Source organism: Callorhinchus milii, unplaced genomic scaffold (assembly GCF_018977255.1).
Source record: "Callorhinchus milii isolate IMCB2004 unplaced genomic scaffold, IMCB_Cmil_1.0 Scaffold16, whole genome shotgun sequence".
Taxonomy (NCBI): Eukaryota; Metazoa; Chordata; class Chondrichthyes; order Chimaeriformes; family Callorhinchidae; genus Callorhinchus; species Callorhinchus milii.
The window spans coordinates 7,432,288-7,458,819 of record NW_024704757.1 but is presented as its reverse complement, the minus strand read 5'-3'; the positions used below and the strand labels follow the sequence as shown (position 1 = coordinate 7,458,819).

The 26,532-nt window shown below is 46.1% G+C and overlaps 1 protein-coding gene across 1 annotated transcript; it reads right to left on the bottom strand.

The window, feature by feature from the left end:
• Window positions 1-1,252: 1,252 nt before the first annotated feature.
• Window positions 1,253-26,453, bottom strand: flii (FLII actin remodeling protein). The gene is made up of 30 exons (XM_007911931.2): window positions 26,329-26,453; window positions 22,912-23,022; window positions 22,503-22,574; window positions 21,800-21,880; window positions 20,742-20,827; window positions 20,229-20,390; window positions 19,676-19,779; window positions 19,017-19,192; window positions 16,766-16,923; window positions 16,400-16,484; window positions 14,377-14,524; window positions 14,057-14,190; window positions 13,509-13,721; window positions 12,933-13,112; window positions 12,404-12,486; window positions 11,655-11,729; window positions 11,418-11,501; window positions 10,904-11,075; window positions 10,391-10,495; window positions 10,051-10,242; window positions 9,050-9,238; window positions 8,422-8,561; window positions 7,774-7,981; window positions 7,056-7,210; window positions 6,488-6,548; window positions 5,898-6,026; window positions 5,404-5,510; window positions 4,923-5,028; window positions 4,019-4,084; window positions 1,253-2,715 (listed from the first exon to the last, which is right to left on the bottom strand). The coding sequence occupies exons 1-30, from the start codon at window positions 26,389-26,391 to the stop codon at window positions 2,581-2,583; spliced, it is 3,780 nt and encodes a 1,259-aa protein (XP_007910122.1). The 5' UTR covers window positions 26,392-26,453; the 3' UTR covers window positions 1,253-2,580.
• Window positions 26,454-26,532: the final 79 nt, after the last annotated feature.

Genomic DNA, 26,532 nt, shown 5'->3' with positions numbered 1-26,532 from the left:
GCAGATTGATCACTGTCGAGCAGCTGATCTCCTGTCCTTGTCTCAGTCTCTCTTTGTGGCCCCGTTTATTTGCGACTTTCTAACGTTTTTAATTGCTTCCATCACCTGGTGTAAAATCACTCATCTCCTGTACCTGTGTCTGTCCCCAGCCAAAACTTGACAAAACTTTGTCCACTGTCCTCTCACAGTGAAGTCTGTGGATTTGTAAACACATTCCTTAAGGTGGTGGGTGCTGTTTTTAACAAATTGTTAAGAAAACGCCATACTTGCTGCCAGCGGCCGCTGAAAGCCTGGCTGACTGGGGAGACGCGGGGCGGGTGGATTTGCTGATTTTCACAAGTAACATCTTTTGTAATCTCAGTTTCATTCATCATCCCACACCGGCTAAAGCCAGTGGAACACCACAGGAGTGTGTGTGTGTGTGTATTGCCCAGAGCTTGTGGTTTACAAATCGTGAGTTTCGATTAGATTCGGAGATGAAATTCCTGTTTTCTAACATTTTTTTGTTGGATCATCTGTCTCCATTAGCCCACCCCCCCCCCCAATCCCACCCCAGGGGAAGGTTCCACCTTGTTTCCCAATTAGAAAAAGCACAAGCCATGTTCTCACATTGTAAATAAGTGCATCCAATGGAAGCAATAGGTACTACACACTGCAGCCGCGTCCTTAGTGGTCAGATTGTTTCCTTCACTCCAGCCCCTGTAGATATCAATCCCTCCCTCTGCTGTCGGTCCCTTTCCTCATCTTGTCCGAGCAGAAAGGTACGACTTTTATGTAAATAGCTCCCTTTATTATTCTCGAGACTCTGTTTTTTCTCCTCGTGTGGAAAGCGGAGCAATAGGCAGTGAATTTTTCTTTGTACTGATCGGATTTACTACATTAAAAGGTTTAGTTATTTTGATATTGACATCGCAGACTCTGTGGAACTTGTAGTGATTTTTTATATAAAAAAATACTTGATTGTGCTGTTCCCAGTACTGACTTTTCTATTAGAATGTTCAGTCACACTTGCATCATCTAATGCTGCCTGTTTTATTGGTAATAAAGCATTTAATGTCTTGCTCTGTGTTTGAGTTCAGTGCTGCCTGTTACAATGTGATGTTCACAGGAGCAAAGTGCCTGTGGTGACACGCTGAGCTGCAGAGTATCCCTCGTGTCTCAGCAGTGGGCTGATGGAGCCACGCAGCAGCCAGTGCGTTCCCTGGTCAGTGCCTTGTCCACTTTCGTGTCAGTAAAATATTAAACCTGGCAGTGGCTTCCCCAGCGTGGATGTTTATCAGAGAAACACTGAGGTGATACATTGATACATTGTACAGTTCAAAACATTTGCTTTTTTTTTACATAGTTAAAACACAGTGCATTTTCCTCAGTAACTGCTATATAAACCCACTTCTGTAACTGCCGGCATCATTCCTGCAGCTGCGGAATATAATTGCACAAAGTTATCCAATCTTCAGCTTCCTGTAACCTCACTGGTTATTGTGATGTCTGAACCTGCAGAAGTGGGTAACGGGTGAAGGTGGGAAGAGTTTAATTTGGGGCATTTGATGGCTTAAACCAGGTTTTACACCAATGGGTGAGGGGGGGTGGGGGCTGATCTGAACCCAACACAGAGGCCAGATTTAGCCTCGAGCAGTCAGTGATCAGGAAACTGATCTATGGCTTACTTATTGAAATGCAGCTTATCAATCTACCTCTGACTCATAATCAACATCACCTCACTGACTGCTGCACATTGTCCACCAGCAATGAGTGAAAAAACAAGGCTTTTCTCTCGTCCACCTTCTGAAGCAGAAACTCTGCTCCTTGGCTTCTCTGCCTTGTGTTTAAAGTAACTGATTTGCTGCCTCACGTCAGAAAAGCTGCAATGTTGCCACTGAGGCCTGGGGAAGGTCTCTGATTTTTTTTGGAGCTAAAAATAAAGTGTAAGATATGAAACCGTTATTTTCCACATAAAATACACAACCTAAAGAGGNAAAAAGTGGGGTAAGATGCAGTCGAGAATCCCCTGTATTACAGGCTTCCCCAGCACTACTCAACAACACATGACATTTACACAGTGCCTTTCACATCATAGGACGGCCCAAGCCGCTGGACAGTCAGGGATTTGCTCGGGGCTTGGCAGGTGGGTCTATATTAATAACATTCTGTTGAGGAAGAACCTGTTTTGCCACAAAAAAATTCATATTTACTGATTACATCATTGAATATTTTAAATATCTTGTTATCACTGAGTGGAGCTGAGGAGGCTGGACACGAGCGAGAATCTGCACATAAAAAAATCTCAATAAAAGCTTAATTTATCGGCAAAAGGAGGAAAACAAGTAAAAACAGAAAAAATGTTTGTGTATCTCCACTCCTCAGCCTGAAGCTGATCGACTCTTCTCAGCTGTTCACTGTCTCGTGTCTCTTGAGGCTTGAGAACTGGGGAGGACACAGACAAGCCTGGACACTGTGTGGGAAATTGCTTGTAGTGAGCTGGGGAACGTGAGCACAAGCGAGAGCAAGGCCTCCTCAGCCATGTCCTTCCTGGATAACAAGAGGCTAAAGTAAAGCTTTGGTGTTCGGAGTCATGGCCGCTTACGCTGGTGGTTTTCGGAAGGCACTCCAGGCGTGGAAACAGCGGGTGAAATTGTGGGGCTCATTCCCCTTACGGACCAGCCGTAACTTGCGTGGATGCTGGCTGTCCTTGGCTCTCATGTGCTGGATGTAAACCTGTGTGAGAGAGAGACCTCAGTGAGGAACATAGGAACAGGAGGAGGTCATTCAGCCCCTCAAGCCCATTCTATAAGATCACGGATGATCTGTACTTCACTGATTACTCACCATTGCCTTTATACCCTAACAAATATCTATTTATCTCAGTCTGGACAATGTGAATGGATCCAGCATCCACAGCCTTTTGGAGAGAATTCCAGATTTCCACTACTCTGCGTGAAAAATTGCCCCTGAATTCACCCCTAAATGGCCTGGCTCTAGTTTTAAGATGATGCTCCTTGTTCTGGATTCCCCTTCCAGCGGAGATAGTTTCTCTGTAGCTACACTCTCGAATCCCGAGACTTGATAGGGTAGATACAATAGGGTAAAATTAACTTGCTTTCACTCAGAGCTCTCTGAGCAGCAAACTCTAATGTTGGGGTAACAATCCCTAGATGATATAGATCAGTCTCAAGGAACCAGCTCCTAGGCCACAGCAGAATCGCTCCATGTATTACACAGGCTTGGTGTGGGACAAGGGACAGTGGAGGGAAGGTGGCAGCTTTATTTTCCCATTTCCAGTTTGTGTAAAATACTGCTTGTCTTCATTTCCCCTGTGAACGTTAAACACATCTGGCACTTGGCAACGCACCAAGAAAATCAGTACTGTTCTGTGACCATTGCACAGTAATAATACGAGCTGCGGGCTTCAGATTCAGCGAGATAAAGCAGGTGGTACATCACAGAGAAACCGTGTTCGTGAAGCCGGCTGATGTGTAAAATGGAAGCGGATCAGACCACCCAGATGTTGAGCAGCTGCTGCTCCAAGCTGTGAGGTCCTTGGAGCCCAACTATGACCTGTCCTGTGGGTCGCAGCAGACACTGAGCTGTGCTAGGGGCTAAGTTTATGGCCTGGGAACTGTTGTGTGGGGCCTGGGGGCCTCCATGTGGGCTGGGAGTTGAGTGTGGGGTGGTGGGTGGTGTTTTGGGACTAGCACCAGACTGGGATTCCCTCCTGTTCAAGACATTTTGGAGAATTTCATTTTTACAAACTGCATCATGAGTTTCTTTCCCCTCGTGTTTCCAGCCACAGACCCAGACACCTCACACAAACTGCTGGTACTGGTTTGTTAGCACATCACAGGAGGAAAGAAAGGGAGTGGTTTGAGGGGGTGAGATACCCAAGGCTGTAAATTATTATCTAGATTTTCCAATGTGTACACATTCCAAGGCTGCTGAAAACTCCACCCAATTCTGCTATTTTTTGTTTTAAATGTCCTCCACAGCGGAGGGTAGAGAGAAGAATACATTACACACATACCTGACAGGCTTTCAGACTCAGCTTGATCTCCACCTGACTGGTCTGTGTCCCCACCCACATGTAAACCTGCAAAACACAAACAGCAGTGTTGGCAATTAACAAGAAATAGCAACTGGGAAAGAAGCCTGCTCCATTCCACTGCTCACACAGCCCCTCAACAACAAGAAGATTACATTTGTATAGCGCCTTTCACGTCGGGATGATGTCCCAAGGCGCTGGACAGTGTACAGCATTTCAAATCCGAGCTGGGGTCAGGCACGGAGAAGTGAGGGGAGGGGAAGGGGGGGCGGTGACCGATGGCATGGTCGAAGAGGGTTTTGAGGTAGGACTTGAAGGAGGCTAAGAAGGGGGTGAGGCGGAGTGACTGGGGAATGGAATTCCAGAGGTTGAGGGCAGAGTGGCTGAAGGCTCTCTCGACAATGGTGGGTTGGGGGACGTGGAGCAGGCCGGAGCCGGCTGAGCAGAGGGAGCGGGCGGGTTGGCAGGGGGTTAGGAGGTCGCAGAGGTAGGGTGGGGCGAGGCCATGGAGGGCTTTGTAGGTGAGGACCAGGATCTTGAACTGGATCTTCTGAAGGATAGGGAGCCAGTGGAGTTGGGTGAGAATGGGGGAGATGGGGTCATGAAGTTTGGTGCGGGAGAGGACACGGGCTGCAGAGTTCTGGATTATCTGCAGCCTGTGGAGGGAGGAGCTGGGAAGGCCGACAAGCAGGACGTTTGCATAGTTGAGCCTGGAGGTGATGAAGGCACGGAAAAGAGTTTCAGCGACCTGAGGGGTGAGGTAGTGGCGGAGTCGGGCGATGTTACGGAGGTGAGGGAAGGCAGAGCGGGTCATAAACACACACACACACACACACACACACACAGAGCCCCTCACACACAAACACACACACATACACACACTCACCTCCTTCCCGTTATCAAGTAACATGATGTCATCATCTGCCAGGTCATCCTGGCAGAAGTCAGAGCACTTTTCAGACACAGAGAAATAGCCCTTCTCATTGGAACATCTGCGAGGAAGAGAGAGTGAGGTTAGAGGTCAGGGGGCAGAGGCTGCACCTCCCCAATGGTGCCCGGCTGAGAACCACTGAATAGCATCTGACACCTTCCCTGCTTTTGTACAGCCGAGGGCCATGGGGGCGGGGTGACAGCTCCCTGCGATCTCTGTGCTACTCTCTCCCCTGTTTCTCAAGATGTGTGTGCGGTTGGCTGCTGATTCCCTCAAATGGGCCAGCAAATCTGGTTGCAGATTGAGACAAGCTGCCAGCGGGCATGGAACGTGTCTGGCTGTTATGGAATACAGAATTCATTCACATCATGCCAACTAGATCTCTTTGTTACCAGGTAAATGCATGGTACAGGTAGCCCAGTGTTAGTGCACAAACCTGAAGAGTCGAGAGTATTTCATGTACTCCGCATCCTCATCGTACGGCTTCTCTCCTCCTATCCCAACCCAGAAGAAGTTCTCCGGTTCTTCACCCTCATTTATTACCTAAAGGCAGAAACCAGGGATCCAGTAACAGCCAGAGATACAATCTACACACAACAGCTACCCTGGGGGTGTGGAGGCTGGCACGGGTGGGGGGGGGGGGGGGGGCGGAGTCTGGCATGGCAGGGTGGTGGAGCTTGGCATGGGGAGGGGTGGAGCTCTGATACCTTTGATGATTGAAGCCCCGTGTCAGGACTTGAGCTGATGGTCCAGGCGCCATGTATAGGGATATCACTAGAGCGACTCTTTTGTGTCAGTTTCACAACAGAAAGAAGCCTTTCGGCATGTCACTCTCAACATCAGTTCAGCAATCTGGAACTCGAGTCACAAACAGAGGTAACAGACGGGGTACGCTGCCTAACTCCGCTCACACTCTGACACACTCATTACCTGTTTGCTGTATGTTTCAACAAACATACTATTCATGATGTCCTCAACCAGTTTGGCTTCATCCGGGTCCGCGGCACGTCCGACCCAGCTGTAGACGATGCCCTGGTTGTCTGTACTCTCGAACGGCACCTGTGCAGGGAGAAGCAAGGTGTGGGCGGGCACGGACTGGGCCCGAAAGGCACCAGCTCATGCAAGCAGCATTTTACCCAACAATGCCAACGCATGGCCACAGTTACAGCACTGACACATGGGCACCTATTGTGCACGTCAGCCTTATACCCCAGGAGAAAGCCCACCTCACTATTGGTGGCTTCGCTGCATGTAATTGTTCAGGTACCAGCACAAACCTGCCATCTCCCCCTTGGTGCCCCCGATAACCTTAAACACACAAACCAGTGAATTCTGATTCTCCCCCCAAAACATTTAATCGACAGAGTGGCAGATCCCGAGAGTAAATTACAGGCTGGGATCTAAAAGGAGGGTTTGCACTGCTTATATCAAGATCATTGACAGAATAGTAGCTGGAGTTCCGTGCTGAAGGGCAGGATTTTGTGTCTTTGGTGTCAGAATTATCAACAGGATTCAATTACCTTCAGGATGTAGCAGAACTCGGAGTTCAACAGGCTGGCCTCGGTGTGAACCTGGATACATCTGTAGGAGGCAAAACACTTTGCTTATAATAATAATAATCCTTGCATTTGATATAGCGCTTTTCACGTCGGGAGGACGTCCCAAAGCGCTTCACAGAACACAGTGTAAAGTGAATTGACTGTATATTTGTGGGCGAATGCGGCAGCCAATTGCGCACAGCAATGTCCCACAAACAGTCGTAGATTGAAAATGACCAATTTATTATTGTTTTGGTTTTTTGGAGGGATTATTATTAGGCTCTGTGTGGCGTAAGGAAACTTGCCCAAGGTTTCGCCCTCTGCCTGGAATTGAACTCAGGTCTCTCACTTGCAAAGCGAGTGCTCTAACCACTGAGCTACAGGACTCCAGACTTATAGAACCATAGCATCACAGAATCTTACAGCACAGCTTCATACTGAAAGCACAGAAACTGCTCATTATTCCTTCAATTAGAATAAGTGAAAACCTAGGAAATGAGAGGTGAGTTTGCGGGGGGGTGTGACTGTGGGCGCTGAGCGTTAGCTGTACCTGGAGCAGAGGGCACTGCCATTGGTGCGAATGTGGTAGAGGCTGGGCTGGAGGCTGTTCTCGAGAGCCTTTCTCTTCCCCTTGTGGATGACAAACTTCCGTTTGAAGTGAGACAAAAACTTCAGATTCTCCTGTTGCTGCGTCATCCGTACCACCTGCCACAAGCGAGATACCATCAGGGGATCAGACTGGCTACTTACCACTTCCTCTCCCATCCCCCAGTGTCAGAGCAACAAGGCAGCCATAATCCAACATGTCGTGAATGTTACTCAGAGGCTCACAATGTTATGTGTATAAATGCTCATTAATCAGACCCTTCTGTACACTAACACAGAGGATAAGGAAGCTCTTTGTCCCATTCGATCTCACCCTTGTGCCTGCCATTAAAGAGTAAGCTGGTTCTTAAATGAGTCCAGCCTCTGGACATCACAGGCCCTACCTGGTAAACTGTTCCAGCTGTTTCTCCTCTGTGCAAAGAAATACTTCTTGCTATCTTGCCTAAAGTTGCCCTTCACATCGTAAACTTGTGCCCTACTGTCCCAGTGTATCTGACAACACTAAGCCAATCGCAAGGCCAGGGTTAAGTTAATACACAGCATCTAACCAGCCACAAGTTTCTGAGGATTGATATTCCCAAATGTGAACATACACATAGTCGCTACCAGAGGGAGACCACCAACCACATGATAAGGAGCGAGCGGAAAGTGGGAACCTTCACCTCAAGCTTGCCAGGGAACAGGCTCTCGAATTTCTTCTGCAGGCTGAAGGTAAATGTCAGCCAGCCCATGTTGGACGCCTCGCGGCCCTGCCAGAAGTACACCACACACTGGAAATCTTCCTCCTGCTGCTTCTCTTCTTGCTCTCCCTCCTCCTCCATTTTATCTTTATCCTTCTGTTCATCTTCATACTCCACCGGAACCCAGTACCTGAACCAAATAGGAGCCAAGGAACCAGAGTGACACCATTATCCAGAGCCGGTATGAGAAGAGACTAACATCCAGTTTCATTGCAAACGCGAGGGAATTGATCCACCGTCCCGTGGGAAATGATGTGGGAAAGGTCGGGAGGAAAGGGAAAGTTAAACTATTTGTAACCTCATCTTTTATATAAGGAATACACCAAACTATACAGGAATTAAGTTAAACAATCTCTCTTTCTCTCTCACACACACAATTTGCACTGATCGGTCAAATCTTAAATTATAGATAACTTTACAGATGTAAAATTAAATTGCTACTTGCACAGGGACACATTCACTGAATGCAGTGAATGAAAAATAGTGTTTAACCGAGGCTAATAAATGAATCTCATTGACTGAATGGAGACAGACTGTGGTGTCAGCAGGGGATCATCCCGTACATGTTACCTGCACAGAAAGACGTAGCAATCCTGGGTGTAAAAGTGACCAAAATCTTCTTCAGGAAGACGAGCAAATTTCTTCCCTTCTAGTACAAAGCCCTCCATTCCATCCAGATCCTCATTCCACTCCTCAGTCAACTGCTCAGCCTGGCAACGGGAAAGCAAAAGTCAATAGTTTGTTAACAGCAACGTCCACTTATACAGCACATTCCACAGGACAGGACATCTCACATTGACTTCCAGCCACCGTGCTCCCACTCTGAAACTCTCCCCAAATCCCTCCTAAATTAGCAGGATAGCACCCTACTGCCCTGCCCCCTCACCAGCTGGCAGGATGTAGGATCAGTTACAATCCTACTATGTAGGATCAGTTACAAAATTAAAGGAAGAGAATATATTTTTAATAAGCGGTGACAAATCTTCTCATAGCTGTTCTCATGAGTCATCTGATGATGACTTTACTGGGTGAAAGACCACAGACACAAATGTTTGGTGAGAGTCGGCGAAACAGGGAAACACACAGTACACACCTATAAAAGTCACTCTTTACACCACATCATCCCACACCAGTCAGTCCTTCCCGCCTCACTCTCTCTCCGCCCACCCACCCCAGTGCCGCCCCAGGCTTGCTGTACCTCTGCTAGTAACATTGCTGGTTGGCGAGGCAGGAAGAGGGCGGTCAGGTCTGCTTTAATCTGGTCTTTATTCTCTGCGTCTTTCTTCACTTTCCCCATGAGACCTTCTCTTTTCAGCACAGTCTCCGCATTCCTGGTGTAGTCCACTTTCAGTACATCATCCCAGTTTTTGAACTTAGATTTAAATACCTGTTCACAAGGATCAGAGACATAGTAACAAACAGAACAAAACCACAGGCTTCAATATCAGGGGAAAAGCACGGTGGAAATGATCCATTACTGGGGACTCAGTCAGGGTTGGCTGCCATTATCAGGCACCAGCCTACAGAAGAATACACCTCACAAGTGAATTCAATCACTCAGCAAAATCAAAACCGAACAATTCCCTTTAACATATCAGCCAGAATGAGAAGGTTCTTCTTTTTCTACAATCAAATAACATCCCGAGAGAAAGACCCTCCTCTCTGATGTATGTCCCACACGCTGCCTTGCCCAACACAATCACACAGAGGAAATCGCAGAGTTTGCAATGACATTGCCCCCTGCATCCCCAAAGGGAGCTGAGCATCTGTGAGAACAAAGGGCTGAGGAGCCGGGATGTAATAGGAGATGAATTATAGGATCCAGGACAAGAGAAGGATGAGCAATACTAGTCCCCAAGTGTCCTAAATGTTTCACTAAAAAACAATTATTGGCCTCTTATCCCCACTGAGCAGCGCTCATAATGACAGTGACAGTGACTGTGCAGCCAGAAACCTACATTATATTGCATATTCATCACCTTTACTCAGATACACAAAGTCTGCAATCTGCAAAGAGCTGCAAACAGCAGCAGCAGCTGCCTGTGAGATGTACAGGGCTAATCACAGCCTGTCCTCAGGACAACTCGTCCATTACATTACTGTAAATAGAGCTTCCCACATAAGAAGTGACAGAACTAGTGCCGTGGAGGAGGGATTCCGCCCAGACGTGGCAGGCTGCAGCGCTGGCTGTGGCCGTACCTGGCACTCGGAACCCTCCAGGTTCCGGACAACGATGGCATGTTTGGGCCGGTGTAACATCCCACACAGCTCCTGTCCCAGCTTCAGGGCCGCTGCTCTGACCAACCGCGGGGATTTGCGGCCAATCCAGATGAAGACATCGGACCAGCAGTCAAGGATGTAGACGGACTTTGTATCTAAGAGACTCTGGACCTGAAATGAAGAGAAGGGTGAGGTAACCTGTCATCCCAGGAGCAACACCCCAGGACAGCCATCTTACATTCAATATGTAAAACTCCATCTTCACCCCATTAAAACCCCAAATACCAAGGAAGATAGGAGCATGTTAAAGTTTACGCACCAGCCTGAGATCCGGCACCAGATCGATCTTGGGTTTGACTTTGTGCTCCACCGAGAGTTTGTAGTTAATCTGAGGAAGCTCCAAATATCCGAGACCCAGGCCCACCTTCAGGAGGAAAAGGAAAAAAGGACTTTCTAGCTTTAGGATAATAACCATGTACAGATATCAAAGCACAGACCCACACAGACTTGCAATCACATAACACGTTTTCATACCCATTTTAAAATGTTCCTCTGCCTGCCTCCACTACTCCCCAGCACACTGCTGTTCAGCGTAATGTTTTTCTTAAATAAAAGTGCAATCACCCCAGCCTTTTATTCCCCCAACCCCCCCAAAAAAGCACCCCCAAACAGCCATTAAGTGAATGACCAATTAATCTGAAGAATTATTGGCCATAATCCCAAATTGTCAAATATGACAGAAACCATCCTAATGACATTTCTGTTGTTGTTTTTCACAGAATATAAACATAAACTCAAAACACCCAGATTCCTTACTTTGGAGCTATTTTACCTTGTAAAGTTTGGGTCTCATGGCTTTGAAGTCGTCAGGAACGTGGCATTTGATCTCCTCGGGCTGCCCTCCCAGACTCTCCCAGAACTCCGGCGGCTCCTGTCTCTGCATCAGCTGCAGGATCTCAGCGTTCCCTTTCCTCTCGTTTTTATTGATCTTCTCAGCAAAAAGTCTAACATAACAAAGGATGGATTACAGCAGGTCTCAGCTGGAGAACTCTCCCCACACAGCACCTCAAGCTTCTCCTCTGAGTCAAAAGTAGATTATAGTCATCATCTCAAGGGCATGTGTGTAAGAACTGGCTGACAATGCCTCTCACAGAGAGATCCCTTCCTGATTCCTTCAGTGGCCATGCAGTCACGATACTGTGAATATTCTATAAGTTTGGACAACATGGGAAGAATTGCCTCTCAGGTTACGTTTAGCTGGCCTTGCTCTCTCTCTTGCCCGACCGCCCCCCACCCAAAAAAATGAATGCAACAAATTCAATTCAGTATCCTGCTAAACCTCGTACCTGGCCTTCGTACTTGCGCTCAGTGTGGCCTTGCAGCCTCTCCAGACATAAATGTTCAGCCCATGATCCAGCAGGAACACAAAACTAGGAGAGTAAGGAAACAGCAGGTGGTTAGGTTAGTGCACGATACGAGCAGAAACACAGAGGTAAAGAAATCAAGATGCTCAGGACACAGTGCAGCGATATACGGCTGCTGGCACAGTCACTAACAGTCACAGATGCGATCAGCAGACTTACCGAGGATCCAGCGATGAGGCTTTGAGGGGCACTGATTCCAGCTTTATGTTTGACTTATTGTAGCATCGAAACAATCTGTACAATAAATACAAAGGACAGGAGGATTCATATTTTCGAGATATGAAAAGATACAATGCAGAAGCAGCAATAATGGAAGACATTGTAGCACAGTGACAGGTTGCAGATCACTCCCAGTGACAAATTCCTAATCTCAGCCCAGCTCCCAGCTCCTGCTGGAAACAGCCAACCCGACCTCAAAGTGTGCAGGAAAAGGAAACTTACTAACAGTCCGTACAGCCACACGTGAGAGGAGAGGAGAACTGACAGGCACCAACCAGCATTGTTACAGAATTAATTATTTTAGATTTGAAAATGAGAAGGCAAGTGAGAGATTGGAAAGTGTAAAGTCCATTGGTGAGACTGTGTTTTCTGATCCCATTCCACATCACAAGAGAGACAGACGACCAGATAAGGAGGCCCTTCAATCGGTTTCATCTCATTCTTCCTACTGTCATCCAATTACAGCATCAACAGTTTACTGATTAAATGAGCCTTTCCTGGTGAACCATTCCAGCTCCACATTGCCCTCCATGTAAAGAAATACTTCCCGGTGTTTGTCATGAAATTGCTATTCACATCCCTGACCCTGGGCAAGCTTGTCTTGCTATCTTTGTGTGTCCAAAAACATCAGATACAGTCGTAAACGTGGGATCTACAGCCGTAGTTCCATGTGTTCACCCGCTTGTTACCTGGTGATATACTGTGTTTCTTCCACTGTATAGAAGCCGCTTGCTGTTCCTCCTTCAATGTATGAAATGTAGTTGTCGAATACCTGCAAACATCACCCCAGTAAATAAACCTGCTGAATTGTACAGCACTTGTACAGGGTCATGCAAACTAGTTATCAAGTACAGTGTAAGTAAAGTATTAAACATCAAGCAAAGCTTTAATGACATCATGGTGATGCTATGTCAAGCGTTCCCAGAAGAGTCTCACAAACATTTCCCATTGTTACAAAATGACCTTCTCGAACCAGAAACTAGCATTCAATCTTGTTGGAAGCTATACAAAGGACTGGTACAAGCCTCTGTGACCAACCACGGCCAGTGAGGAGATGTCGAAAAGGTTCAGCCATATTAAGCCCACTCACTCGGCAGACTCCCTTTTGCTTGTTACACATTAATAAAGCAACCAACATCTGAGAGTGCACAGGTTCCCAGAGGAACATTTCCCTCACGGTCGCCCTGAGAGAAATTAGTCAAACAGCCCGTTACTGACCGTGCTGAATTCCTCGCTCTCATCTCCCATTTCCTCACGGATGGTCCTGCACTGGGCACCCAAGAAGTTGCGCAGGTTGACGGCGTGGATGGCAGCACAAGCCTTTTTGTCCATGGTAGCTTCCTGGCCAATCCAGTAGAAGATCTGCCAGTTAAATGATCCGTTCTCATCCAGTGAGGTCTGCAAAGCCAAGCAATTCCAATCAATTCAACAGCCATAAACAGGTCAGCCACCCTCTGCGCCTTGCGACGTCCTCCTGACATGAAAGTACTAAGCAAATTTGTTGTTGTTGACACAGTAACACAATTTGACTCAATAAATGCAAATCAATGGGCCATAGCAATGGTGGAGTGGAGGAGACAAGTTTTTATCTTTTATCTTCATTCGAATATCAATTTTCAAATTAAGATATAATTATACAATTATATAAATTCTAATTATATAATTATATAAATTCTGTACAATCTACAAGGCTAAGACAGGAGACGTTATGGTCTGTTATGGGAAACAAGATGGTACCCTGTACAAAAGAGAGAACATGGTGTAGAAGATAGCACAGTTGTCAAGGCCAGTTACCTTTAGGACAATGTAACAGTCTGCTTCATAAAACTTGCCATGAAATGCCTCGTCAATCATGGTGGGAATGAAATTTTCAATGTGCCAAACTGTAAGTCCTGGGATCTGACCCACATCTTCTGTGAAGAACTCGGAGTAATTGAGGTGCGGTTTCTCCAGCCCCTGATCCCAGCGCCTGGTCTTCAGGTCTGTGTACTTGAGCTCTCCCGGGTCCTGCAAGTGTAAAGAGAGCCATCTATCTATTGACATTACTATGGGAGAGTAAATCAATCGCATTACATAGAAATAAAGTGCAATAGTCTCTCATTAACAACACTCAAATTCACTTTTCCATTTAGATTTGAATCCAGGTCAGGCTCATGGGTGAAAATCTCCCCTCAAAGATTTTCCCTTCCCTAACCCAATCAACCCTAACTCAGCCTGAGCCAATTCTAACAGCCTCAAGGAGTCGGTCTGCTGAAGCAGGTATTGCTCTTACATTAACAAGTCAGATTCTACTTTTGCCACACTTCCTCAGTGATTCGGGATTGTTTAGATAGAGCGCTCACTTGTGGGTTTTTGTTCTTTTCCTCGGCCACATCGCTCATCCCTTTCAGCACTTGCTTGGCCTGATCATCCTGACTTGAGTCCTTCCTTCTTCGGAGACGCATCTTCCGAGCTACTGGGTCTCGAGCACCACTGGCTGTGGTGGGGGAGTAGGGAGGGGGGAGTAAGAGAAAGAATCATCTGTTAATTTTAGGTGAAGAGCACCGTCAGGATATCGGGCGAAGTAAAGACAACAGCTCCTCCATTCCTGACGTCCGGCTGTACCGTCAACAACCCCGAGGTTCCTGCCTCTAGTGAAACAGGACAGGAACATGGTCTGTACCTCCAGCGGCTGCTGCCACCACAGCAGGTGAGGCTCCGGCCAATCGCAGCTGATTCTGCAGAGAGAAGTCGATGTTGTAAAACTCCGAGGTTTTATCGACGGGTTTGGGAGGCATGACCAGGCTGGGGTTCTCCCGCACATCCAGAATCTAACCAGAAATAAAATAAACTTTGAGACATTGAACTTGCTAGAATGATGTATTAACAGTTAATTTTCCTTTACCAATCCCCCCCACTCCTAACCCAACCTGCACTCTTCCTCCACCTCACGCACACAAGCACACACACACACAAACCACACCTGAGGAACACATCAGCCACACATCTCGCAAGAACATGAGAATTTGCTAAGTTAGAGAAGACCAAAGTCCATCCAGTTCACTTTCCATCATCCTGGAAGATTCTCCTTCCAAATCTCCTTTTTTTCCCCAAATCGAATGTAAATCTTCTGGTATTATTTTACTGTGAATCACTGATACAGGCCGGTTTCCCTCACCCTGCGGAATGAATTCCTCTCTCTGGGGAGGGGTAAATTACCTCACTTGCCATCGCTCTGTGACCTGATAGTTACAGTGGAAAAGGTTGGCAATGACAGTGATTAAATCCACGAGACATCAGACTGTGCTGGAGGTCATTGTTACTCCCCTGAACAAACTAGGCTCTAAATCCAAGTGATTTAGTCAGTCCTGTCGCTGTAATACACACACTTACAAATTCTCTCCGGCCTCCATGGAGGAGACATTTTTGTCAGTTCTATAATTCTAGTTATTTAGACGTTCCCAGTTGCCGAGGCAACATATCCCAACAACAAGTTATAAGGATTCAGTTGCTTAAAACTGCTGCCTGCTGCTTTCTTTGTGAATGTGACTCTAGAGGGACTGACAGGAGATTGCTGTGACCCTGAGGATTTGAATTAATCAGGAGAATGGATACAGAGAAATAGAGGTGAAGAGAACAACTGGTAAAGCAACAAAAGGCTAAACTCTTGGCTTGGGTTCAGTTACGTTTAAACTATTTAAACTCCCGTTTAAACTCCGGAATATCGCCAGACTACGGCACTACCTCACCCCTCACGCTGCTGAAACTTTAGTTCACGCCTTTATCACCTCAAGGCTGGACTATAGGAACTCTCTCCTCGCCGGCCTTCCCGGCACCTCCCTCCACAAGCTGCAGGTCATTCAGAACTCTGCAGCTCGTGTACTGTCCCGCACCAGGCTTCGGGACCACATCACTCCCACCCTCGCTCGCCTCCACTGGCTCCCCATCCCCCAGAGGATCGAATTCAAGATCCTCACCCTCAAGGCCATTCACGGCCTTGCTCCCTCCTACCTCTCTGACCTACTATCCCCCTACCTACCTGCCCGTACCCTCCGTTCCTCTGGCTCCGGTCTGCTCCACATCCCCCGCCCCAACCGCCCTACCATCGGTGGCCGGGCCTTCAGCCTCTCAGCCCCGAGGCTCTGAAACTCTATCCCCCAGTGCCTTCGCCGCCTCCTCCCTTTCCTCCTTCAAGGCCGGTCTCAAGACCTTTCTCTTTGACTGTGCCTTCAGCTCCCCTCTCGACTCTCTACCCCCTCCTCGCTCCCTCCCTTCCCTCCCCTCACCCTGACCATTTCCCCACTGCTCGGGTCCTGGCCCAACTGTACAGCGCCTTGGGACGTCCTCCCGACGTGAAAGGTGCACTATAAATGGAATCTTGTTGTTGTATTGTGTAATTTGATGAACCTGCACAAACACATTCTGTCCCAATCCAGTTCTAAGCATTATTTAAATGGCTGCCTGCATCTGTTCCCCCTCCCCAGCACAGGAGCACTGAAGCCTAATTGTAGGCCGATTTCACTGCTTTCCTCAGCCAAGTTGGGAATGGAGCTGAGTCCCCCGCTGGCCTGTAAGGCTTCAGTGCTACTGGGTGTAGTGTCTTTACCAACTGAGCCATCAGGGAGGGGAGTTTGGAGCTGAGAATCACCAGTCATTGGTGAGACGAATGTCGCTGAATCTCCTGTGTACTGGAATGGTTTTCTTACCTCTAGGTTTGTAAGAAAATGTACAGCTTCAGGCAGCGTGACCAGACGGTTTTTGTTAAGAACCAGCTTCTTTAGCTTTCCACATCTGAAAGCAGAAAGCACTCTGTTTAGGCAGAACATGGGGCAGAGTGTGGGGCTGGGAGAAGGCTTTTGGAATAAAACCACTGTATATGGCTATCTTGTCACTCTGAATTAACATGAATACTTTTGCCCCAATAATAGAGAGGCAACAGTGTAAAATGCTTCTGTTATAATTCATCTCTTCCCGTGTTGTGAACAGTATTTGGGTAGAGAGTGCACAATGTTAATGGTTAACTACAGGCGGGACCTCAGAGTGGAATGAAGCCACTTGCCAAGAGAGAGTACCTGCACAAGCTTTCGGGGATAAGCTCCAGGTTATTGTTGGCCGCCATGAATTCCTCTAAGCTGGCGAGTTTCCCAATACCGGAAGGAATCCCATCAAAGTCCAGCTTATTCGAGTTCAAATACAGTTTCTTCAGCTTGGTCAGCTTGCAGATGGCCGACTGAGGAGCAGAAAGACAGTAAGCACACAGGATTCTGGGGCAGATTGGAGTCAGGGTGGTACGGTACCAACTGTACAGTAAACCTCATCAGCATGTGTCACGTGACAGTAATATAAATAATAATCCTTGCATTTGATAAAGCGACTTATCACATCTTCAAGACGTCTCAAAGTGATTCACAGAATATACTGTAAAGTAAATTGACTGTATATGTTGTGGACGAAACGTGGCAGCCAATTGCGCAGAGTGTCCCAAAAACACTGGTGAATTGAGTGACCAATTTATTATTTTTTTTTGAAGGAATTATTAGCCCCAGAAAAGCGATCTTCCAACCAGGTTCCTACTTACTGCTAGGTAAATAGAGGTGTGTGGAGTAAAGAAACTTGCCCAACATTTCGTCCGTCGATTGCAAAGTGAGTGCTCCAACTACTGAGCTGCAGGATTCCACATTACACCTGACAGCAGTAACCTCATCAGCATGTGTCACATGAGATGACGAAAATCTTTTGCTCATTCCCCATTTTTCCCATCACCACATCAAGCAGGATAAGTTTTAGCATCCTGTCCTCCACCACCTTCTTGATAATCCATTCCAGCTGTCAATTACTGTCTGTGTAAAGAAATACCTCCTGGTGTCTGACCTAACCTTGCCCGTCACACCCTGCCCATCCTGATTGGCTCGCGCCAGCGCTCTGCACCTCAGGCTCTGGCAGCATCAACCTCCATTATTGCACACTTCAACTCACCAAGACAGTTAGGAACCTCGGTGACTTGTTTGGCCCTCAACTGTCTTTTTTCCCCCACATTCAAGCCATGACCCGTTCTGCCTTCCCTCACCTCCATAACATCGCCCGACTCTGCCACTACCTCACCCCTCAGGCCGCTGAAACTCTTGTTCATGCCTTCATCATCTCCAGACTCGACTATGCAAACGCCCTGCTTGTTGGCCTTCCCAACTCTTCCCAACACAGGCTGCAGATAATCCAGAATTCTGAAGCCCGTGTCCTCTCCCGCACCAAACTCTGTGACCTCATCTCCCCCATTCTTGCCAACTCCATTGGCTCCTTATCCTTCAGAGGATCCACTTCAAGATCCTGGTCCTTACCTACAAAGCCCTCCATGGCCTCTCCCCACCCTACCTTTGTGATCTCGTAACCTTCTAGCAACCCGCCTGCTTCCTCCGCTTAGCCGGCTCCGGCCTGCTCCACGTCCCCCAACCCACCACTGGCGGGAGAGCCTTCAGCCACTCTGCCCCCAACCTCTGGAATACCATCCCCCAATCACTCCGCCTCACCCACTCCTTAGCCTCCTTCAAGTCCGGCCTCAAAACTCTCCTCTTCGACCGTGCCATCGGTCAACCCCCTTCTCCTCTCCTCCCTTCTCCCCCTCTGACCCCAGCTCGGGTCTGAAATGCTGTACATTGTCCAGCATCTTGGGACGTCCTCCCGAAGTGAAAGGCACTATACAAATGTAATCTTGTTGTTATTGTTGTACCTCTCCCTCTTGGCCTACTGTCATGCAGTACATTCATTGCTGTAGGATGGAAATAACACATTCCACTTCAGAATTGCAGTAACTAAGACACCTTCACATCCCAGTGTAAAGACTCGCACAAAGAGAACATTGCTGCAGCAGCAACATTTTATCTGACTTGCTGAAGGAACATTAAACGGGATGTGCACAAACTGGTTAGTTTTAGCTGTTCTCAGAAACGCTGACTCAAGAGTTACGGTTCTTAGAATGATTTTTAATCAATTGGGAGCCTCATGTGCACAGAACATCCCCCCCCCCCCCCCACCACCAACCCCTGAACAACTGGCAGCCTTGACAGATTTAACATTCTCCTCCTCCCACTGCCCAAGCCTGTCCTCAGAGAGCATAGCTATGATGTGGTGGTTTGCATTAGGGAGCTGATGTGTGTGTGTGTGTGTGTGTGTGAGGGGGGAGAGAAGAGAGAGAGCTAATATACGTTGTTGTTGTTAGAATTAAACAAGCTAAAACTGTACTGTAAGCTTCCTGATGCGCATCCACTTGAGTTTAAATACCTTTTGCACGAGTTATAAAAATGTCCAGTTTTATCTGAATGCCCATACCGGTAGCGAGGTCAGCTGGTTCCGGGACAGGTTCAGACTCTCCAGTTGGGTCCACTGATCAATGCACAGCGACAGCTCAGAGATCTGGTTACTGCTGAGGTTCAGCCTCCGCAGGGAGGACAGGGTGTACAGGCACTCGGGCACCCTGGTCAGGTCATTGCAAGACAACTGCACATCTGCAAGAGAAAGGACAACTTTTGCTTGAATATGCTGCAATCGGACATATCCCCTTCAGGCTTGGAGAGCAAGGTAAAAGCACGGATAAATATTCCATTCACATAGCAAGACCAGAGATGAACAAACACATAAACAAACCAACACATAAATGTCACATGGCTGAGGTTCCAAAGAGCAACCAGCAGCTGTTGAACTGCACTCCAGCAGGACAGAGGGAGAAAATTGGCTGGGAAAAAAGTGAACTTCACTCTCAACTAAACCTAAAACACATTGCTCCATGGTTTGGCCCAGGACTGATCCTCTTCCAAGCTGGTTAACAATCACTTCCTTGTCGTGATGAATGAACGGTGTAAGCTAGAAGTGTAGCAGTTTGATTTTGGATAAAATGCTAATCAACTTAGGAACAAGCAGATATTTTTAAAGAGTGTGTGGCAAAGGCTTTGAGCGAGGTTAGAGTGCAAGAGAGAGGGTTGATGGCTGACCTGACAGGGTAGACAGGCCTTCCAAGCTGGTGGGCAGATTGCTCTGGGTACGCTGCGTGTTCCGAAGGTGTAACGTCTGTAGAGCAGTCATCGCAGGAAGCTGTCTGTAAGAATGAATTCAGCGAATTAGCATGCGTCCATAGTCTTCAGGCCTCATAGCTTGATATCTCAAATAAAACCTGGCATAACATTGCCACAAGAAAGTGTATAGCAGTTCTACGAGCAGACATTTACAAACGTCTCACGCTGAATGACACCTGAAGTCACAGGATTTATTCCATCAGCTTCCAGCTTGTCCTCAGGTTAATGAGGGTGCCCAGACATGATACAGACACATTGTGCCTCAACTAGTCATAACACGTGGGCAGGACCTGCAGCCCAGAACTTCTAGAGAAATGTCAGTCGTTTAAACACCAACAAATACATGCAATTGGCACTCACTGAACAATATTACATCTTTCCAATTCTAAACCACATGGAGGGACGAGGAAAGATAGAGAAATCTGCACCAATCCCTGATTTAGGGAGGGAGATTCCCTTTGTTAATGCTTACCGGAGTTGAGCGTGCATAAGTGGGTTGTTATTCAGAATCAGCGTCTGGAGATGAACCAGGCGCCTCATCTGCGGAGGCAGGCTCTCCAGTTTATTGTCACTCAGGTCCAGATACAGCAGATCAGTCAGGTTTATAAACAGTTGGTTTGGGATGTTCTCAATGCTGCAGAAGGAAAGAAAACTATTAGGAGGTGGAAACGAGCACATGAACGATGACAAGCAACCAGAGAGGACAAACAGCGAAACAAAGAGCAACGGATTGCAATCAATAACTCCCTATGAAGCCACATACAGTTATAGTGAAGACAGCTCTTATCAAGGTTAAAACCATCAGGTATTTGATGCTGTAGATTTAAGACTGACCTCTGGTTCAGGGACCCAGCTCTCTACAGAAGAGCCAACCAACAAACATGCGGTTGAAAGCTCTTCCTTTGTAGGATTTATTCTGGAAATATTTTTAATGGGATGCTGAGCAACTCCCAGCTCAGACCAGCGCCACATACCCCTTTCCCACCTGTTATGACTGAGGTTGAGCACCAGCATGTTTTTGGCATTCTCCAGCTCTCGGGGGATTTCACTCAGCAGGTTGTAGCTGAGATCCTGAAACATAAGGTTACATCAGGTCAACAGGACTTTTAGAACTTCAACAAATATTCCATTTGCTATTCCCCTCCCCCCATCCCAATGTACACACAACACTAGGTACCCCCCCATCACCCAGTGTATACACCATACTAGGTATTACCCCCCACCCCAGTGTATATACAAAACTAGGTATCCCTCCTCACAGTGTATACACAACAGTTCAAAGTTCTCCTACTAACAGAACAACGCCTGCAGGTCATTCTGTTATCACCCAACATCAATTACAAGCACATCAGTATCAACAACAACTTACATTTGTATAGCGCTCTCACATGGTGTCGCGTCCCAGAGCGCTTAAGGCATTTAAGGCAACATCACAAGCAATGACTCGATAAGTAAACCATCGTTTTGGATCAGACTTGATGCCAATCAGACACCTCCTGACTGGGAACCATCAACACTGAGTACACAGCAGAAGGTTCCCTCCCCACTACAGCTCATGCAAACCGACCCAAAGATGAAGATCATACTCCGCAACAAGATTTCTGTTATCTAACACAATTAGTGGTTCCCCATAGAAGCAACTGAAAGGCCATGAAGTGTATGTGCCTCACAGCTGGTCAATGTCACATACAATGTATATAATAAATATAGTTTAGTTGATGTAATATCGAGCTCCCGTTCGGTGTCACTGGCCTCCAGTAAATATATTTACAAACAAGTTCTAGGTCTTAAATGTAGAGATTACCTTCACAAAACATTTTTTCAGCTTTGACATCTGAAAAATTGATGTGGGAGCCTGAATGGTCTGTTATTTTCCCAATCCCAGGTTTAGCAGTAGCCTTATCACCACAATATATATTATATATATTGAAAAATCATTAGTAGTCTATGTAAGCCAGACTGCTTCCAGAATTACCAGATTCATTCACAGTGCAGATAATACATAGGTTAGGGTTTGCTCTTGCTGTGCTTCAGGAAACTTACCAAAACAGAGAGATCATCCAGCTGAAAAATGTCATCAGGCACTCCAGAATTCTTCAGGTTGTTAGCTCGAGCCACAATGGCCTATAAAGAACATACACACACTGGTGACTGAGTGCTGGCATCTCATAGTCAGCCCAGCTCCAAATTGGGAGTCCCAGCTTGATTCAGTTTTCCTTGGGCCAAAGTTCCTGCTTCTTGACCAGAGAGGTTTGGATGAAGAAAGTCCTTCAAAGAAGGGATCTCATTTTTCCAGAATCCCTGCTCCCTCTCTTCCCATTACATCCTTAGGCTAGTCTTAAATGCCTCTAGTACCTGGCCTCAACTACACTGGCGGGTAATCTGTTCAGTTGTTGATGCTATCTGTGTAAAGAAATACTGAACTTGTGTTTGTCTTAAAAGTTGCCCACGACAACTCTGAACCTATGTCCAACTGTTGTCTTGGGATAACTAAAAGGATTGTTCTAGGTTTACTCTCTCCATCCTTGTAAACAACTCTAAAAGAAACCCTCTAGAATGTTGTTTATGGAGTCTGAAGAGTTCTATCTTATCCAGTCTTTCCTCATCAGCTAATCCAGGTCAGAGAAACTGTGCAGTAACAAACACAGGACAAATAGAGCAACAATGTGCCCAGGAAAAACTTGCGAGTGCTATTCCCGATTGTCAGGGTATAAGTACTAGACCACTATCCTCCCTGGTTACTAACCCGCAGGCACGGCAGGCTGGACAGCTCCCCATGAAGGGTGGTCAGGCTGTTGTGACTCACTGACAAATGCTCCTGGGAAAACAAAAAAAATCAGAGATAGAAACAGAACAAACTTTTATTTATACATAATTCTATAATAAAGAAGCATTACACATTCAATAGTGCTAATGGACAATTTTTATAATGGACTTTCCCTTATAGGTCTATTTTATATCCAGCCACCAACAACTTGCATTTAGATGCACCATTGACATGGGGCAGCGTCTTGGAGCGCTTAACAGTGGTGCGTTGCCATTGTGTCAAAGTGCAGTAAAGATTGAGAAGGGCTTCCCCAGGTTCAGTTGGACAGCTATTTCTACATTATCAGCTGCACACAGTGTAAATTACAGAGAAATATACATTTTCATACCAATTTCTGAAGAGAAGCCAGTTCCTCGGGCAGGTAGCACAGTCCCGTCCGGTTCAGCTTCAGCCATCGCAAGCTGGTCATTGACTTAACATGTTCGGGAAAATACCCACCCTTTGCAGGACAAAAAATTGGCAAAGTTAACACGTGTTAACTCTGTGTAATTTCACCCACAACTCACAGACACCTTGCTCACAAAAAACAGACACATTGCTTAGGTTCATGTTCTGTCAATTGAAACTAAATGACTACCAAGATGACATTGCGTTCTATCAAAAATTATTAGTCATTAGAAAACACAAATCTACTCTATTTGAGAAATAAACACTACATTTGTTTTAATAATAGCAATTATAGATCACAGGCAAATGATCCACATATTGAAGGTGCACATTTATCAGCACAGCACTATACAACACCACCATTACATACAGGCTACATCAATGTTTAAAAATCCAGCTATTCCCTCAGGGGCAAAGGCACTGGGTAATTTGCTACCAAGAATTATAGATTAGACTGTGTTCAGATAGTTGACTTCAGTTGCAGAGATGGGGGAATGGGCACTACAATTAGTCTCAGTGTTCATGGGCTGGGAATGGGAGGGCAGTGCAGGCAGAGAAACTAAGGTTTGTGGTCCCAATTGTACCCTGGTCGCCCTGCTAAAAAGTGGATTTATATGGACAGATTAGGCCAATGTAGCCCCTCTTTTTTTTTCTCATGGATGAATACAGGTCACCAACTAGGCTAATTTGAAAAAAAATACCTATTTGGGCAAGGATGATTGGGGAGTGGCTGGAATCATGAAACTTACCACAGCACAAGTTACAGCCTTGAAGACAGCAGGCAAGAAAATGGAGAAGAGGGGGAAAGAATTTCTCCATCAGTAATTTGTTTTATTACAGAAGCTTATGAACCACCTGAATAGCCTTTTGCATATCTTGCTCTTAAAGTGCAAATAGCATGAAGGAGCTAAAGTACTGCCAGTCACTGAGATGCTTCAGTGATCACATCACTTCAAATCCACACAGGTTAATTCATCTCTCCTTCACTCTATTAGTCAGCAGCTCCCCAAACCAGCTCCCAAAGAGCTCACCAATACCCTAAACAAATACAGAGATAGAACATACAGGATATTCAAGTCAATCACAATGTGTAGCCCTCAGATTGGTTAAAAAGAGGCACAGATGAGGAGACTTGCGACCCCAGTAAAAGTTACTTGTGATGCACACTTGAAGCACAATTCACACTGTGGGTCAGTTATACTAGTTCTACTCGACAACAGCAACTTATATTTGTTAGCGCCTTTCACATTGGGAGGATGTCCTAAGACTCTTTTTTTAAAAAGACTGTATTATGGGTTTGCAAGGATGAACCCAGAAACACCAGATTATTGAGTCACTTTACAATTCAGAAGCCAGATCCCCTACAATCAGATGGGGAACAGGAACCAAAAGGGTTTCTTAAACTGTTGGGTAACATGGAACAAAGCTAAGACAATTACCTCACAACCTTTGCCTGAATTCAAGGCTATTCCAATTCCAAAAGCATAATAATGTTAAAGCAAGCTCTGGTAAGTGTGAGCTATGTGTGGAATCTCAGAACATTACATTTGTGTGTTACACAGACTGTAAACATCACTCAGAAATTCAGATCGGACCCGTGATTGGAAACTTCCCACTGGACGCTGCATGCTGCGGTGCCAAATGTATCAGAAATAGAAAACCATTCATCAGAACATGTATAAAAGGTTTCCATTTATTTCCTGTGATTCAAGGCTGTGCTCTGGGGGGGGTCCAGACTAAACATGGGTCATTGTTCTGATGCAATGACGAGGCTGGGGACCACAGCTCGCCAGAGGCTCCACTCAGCTTGTAGCTGTTTTGAGGGTGATACAATGAGTACCATGTCTTTTTAACTTCTTTACTCAGGTTAAGAAAGTATGTTGGTGCTGAACTCCAAGCAAAGCTGAGCTACTACACAATTAACCCAAGAAATTGTTGATGATTAACCAATCTTTGAGGTTTATCAATAAGACTTGAAAAGTAGAAAGATCATCAATCCAGTTAGTTTTTCCTGAACCGGCTATTTTGCATGAAATTCTCCTATTACTGTATACATTGAGCACCACACAAAATAGATAGCATACTACTTCACATTTCAGTATCAATATTAAATCCTACTTTGTAATTCCATGAATAGTTTTAAATCTATGATACTGTTGCTGCAACTAAATGCATCAACTGAAATCAACTCCCCTTCTAAATAGCTTTCTGCCAAAGTGCTAATAAAGAGGAAAAACATCATATTTTAGTTAAATTTGAGCAATAAAGTTACATTGCTTAAGATAAGGCATCAGTTATTGCAATCTCCTTTCTTAAAGAAGTAACAAAACAAAATCCCAAATTGAATCAAGTCCTCAACTAATTCACGAGTTACTGAAATAAAAAAATAATCAAAATGTTGCTAACGTGGTTGAAGTAACAGAACTATGCCAACAAGAATACAATAATAACTGGTGTCAAGAGTACACCTAGAGCTGTTGAGGTCAGGAAAAAATAATAAACATTGTTTTATGAAAAAATATTGGCTTTAAAATATAATCACTACACTTTACAGTAATTCTTATGAAATGCATTGAGACGGCCTCATGAAGTGAAATCTGCTATTTCAAATGAAGAGAAAAAACTCAAAAAAATTAATAATAATAATCTTTGCGTGTGATATTGCACCTCTTCACATTGTTGAAACATCTAAGGGCTTCACAGAATTTATTAATAACCGTTGCATTTGATATAGAGTGAACATGATAAGGCACGCCATCAAATGCAAGGATTATTATTATTATTATAATAGAGCTCCCGCGTACGAAGGATGTCTCAAAGCACTTTGCTTTGACGGTAAGTCCTGGCAAGGAGCACGAACCCATAACTTCCTGACTCAGAGGCGAGAGGGCGGACGCCTGAGGCCGGCTGACACCTAACAACTAAAACCGTCACCAAATAAATCTTAGTAATAATAATAATAATAATCCTCGCATTTGATACAGCGCCTCATCACGTCTTCGAGACGTCTCGAAGCGCTTCACCGGATATACTGTAAAGTGAATTGAACACACAATCTGGAAAGACCTAACGTCCATAGCACTGCATTGCTGTTATAATACGAGAATGACAGGTCGCTGTAGTAACAAACACCGAGCGGACGTTTTTTTAAAAAAAACACACACGAATTCTAACGAGTTCACAACTTCCTCAGTGGACACCGTCCCGGGGCCTCGGTCAGTGCAGCCACTTCACACCCCCCGTGACTGACTGACTGACTGACTGACTGTCCGCCCTGAGCTCAGACGGTTACAAACTATTCCCGAAATCATTTGCTTCAAATGTGTTTAAAACACACGCGCGGACAGAACGGACTTACTTTGAAATCATTTCCACTTAAATCGACCCCGCGGATGAAGGGCAGGACCCCGGTGGCCGCCATGTTGTCGGGCGGAGCGACTGTTCGACTCGGGCGGCTGTCTGCGCGCCTCAACCTACCCTGACACTTCCCGGGAGCCCGCCCCGTCTGGCTTTCCTGATTGGCCGAGATCCACGCGCCGTGGGTAGGGCGGCCGCACTGTCG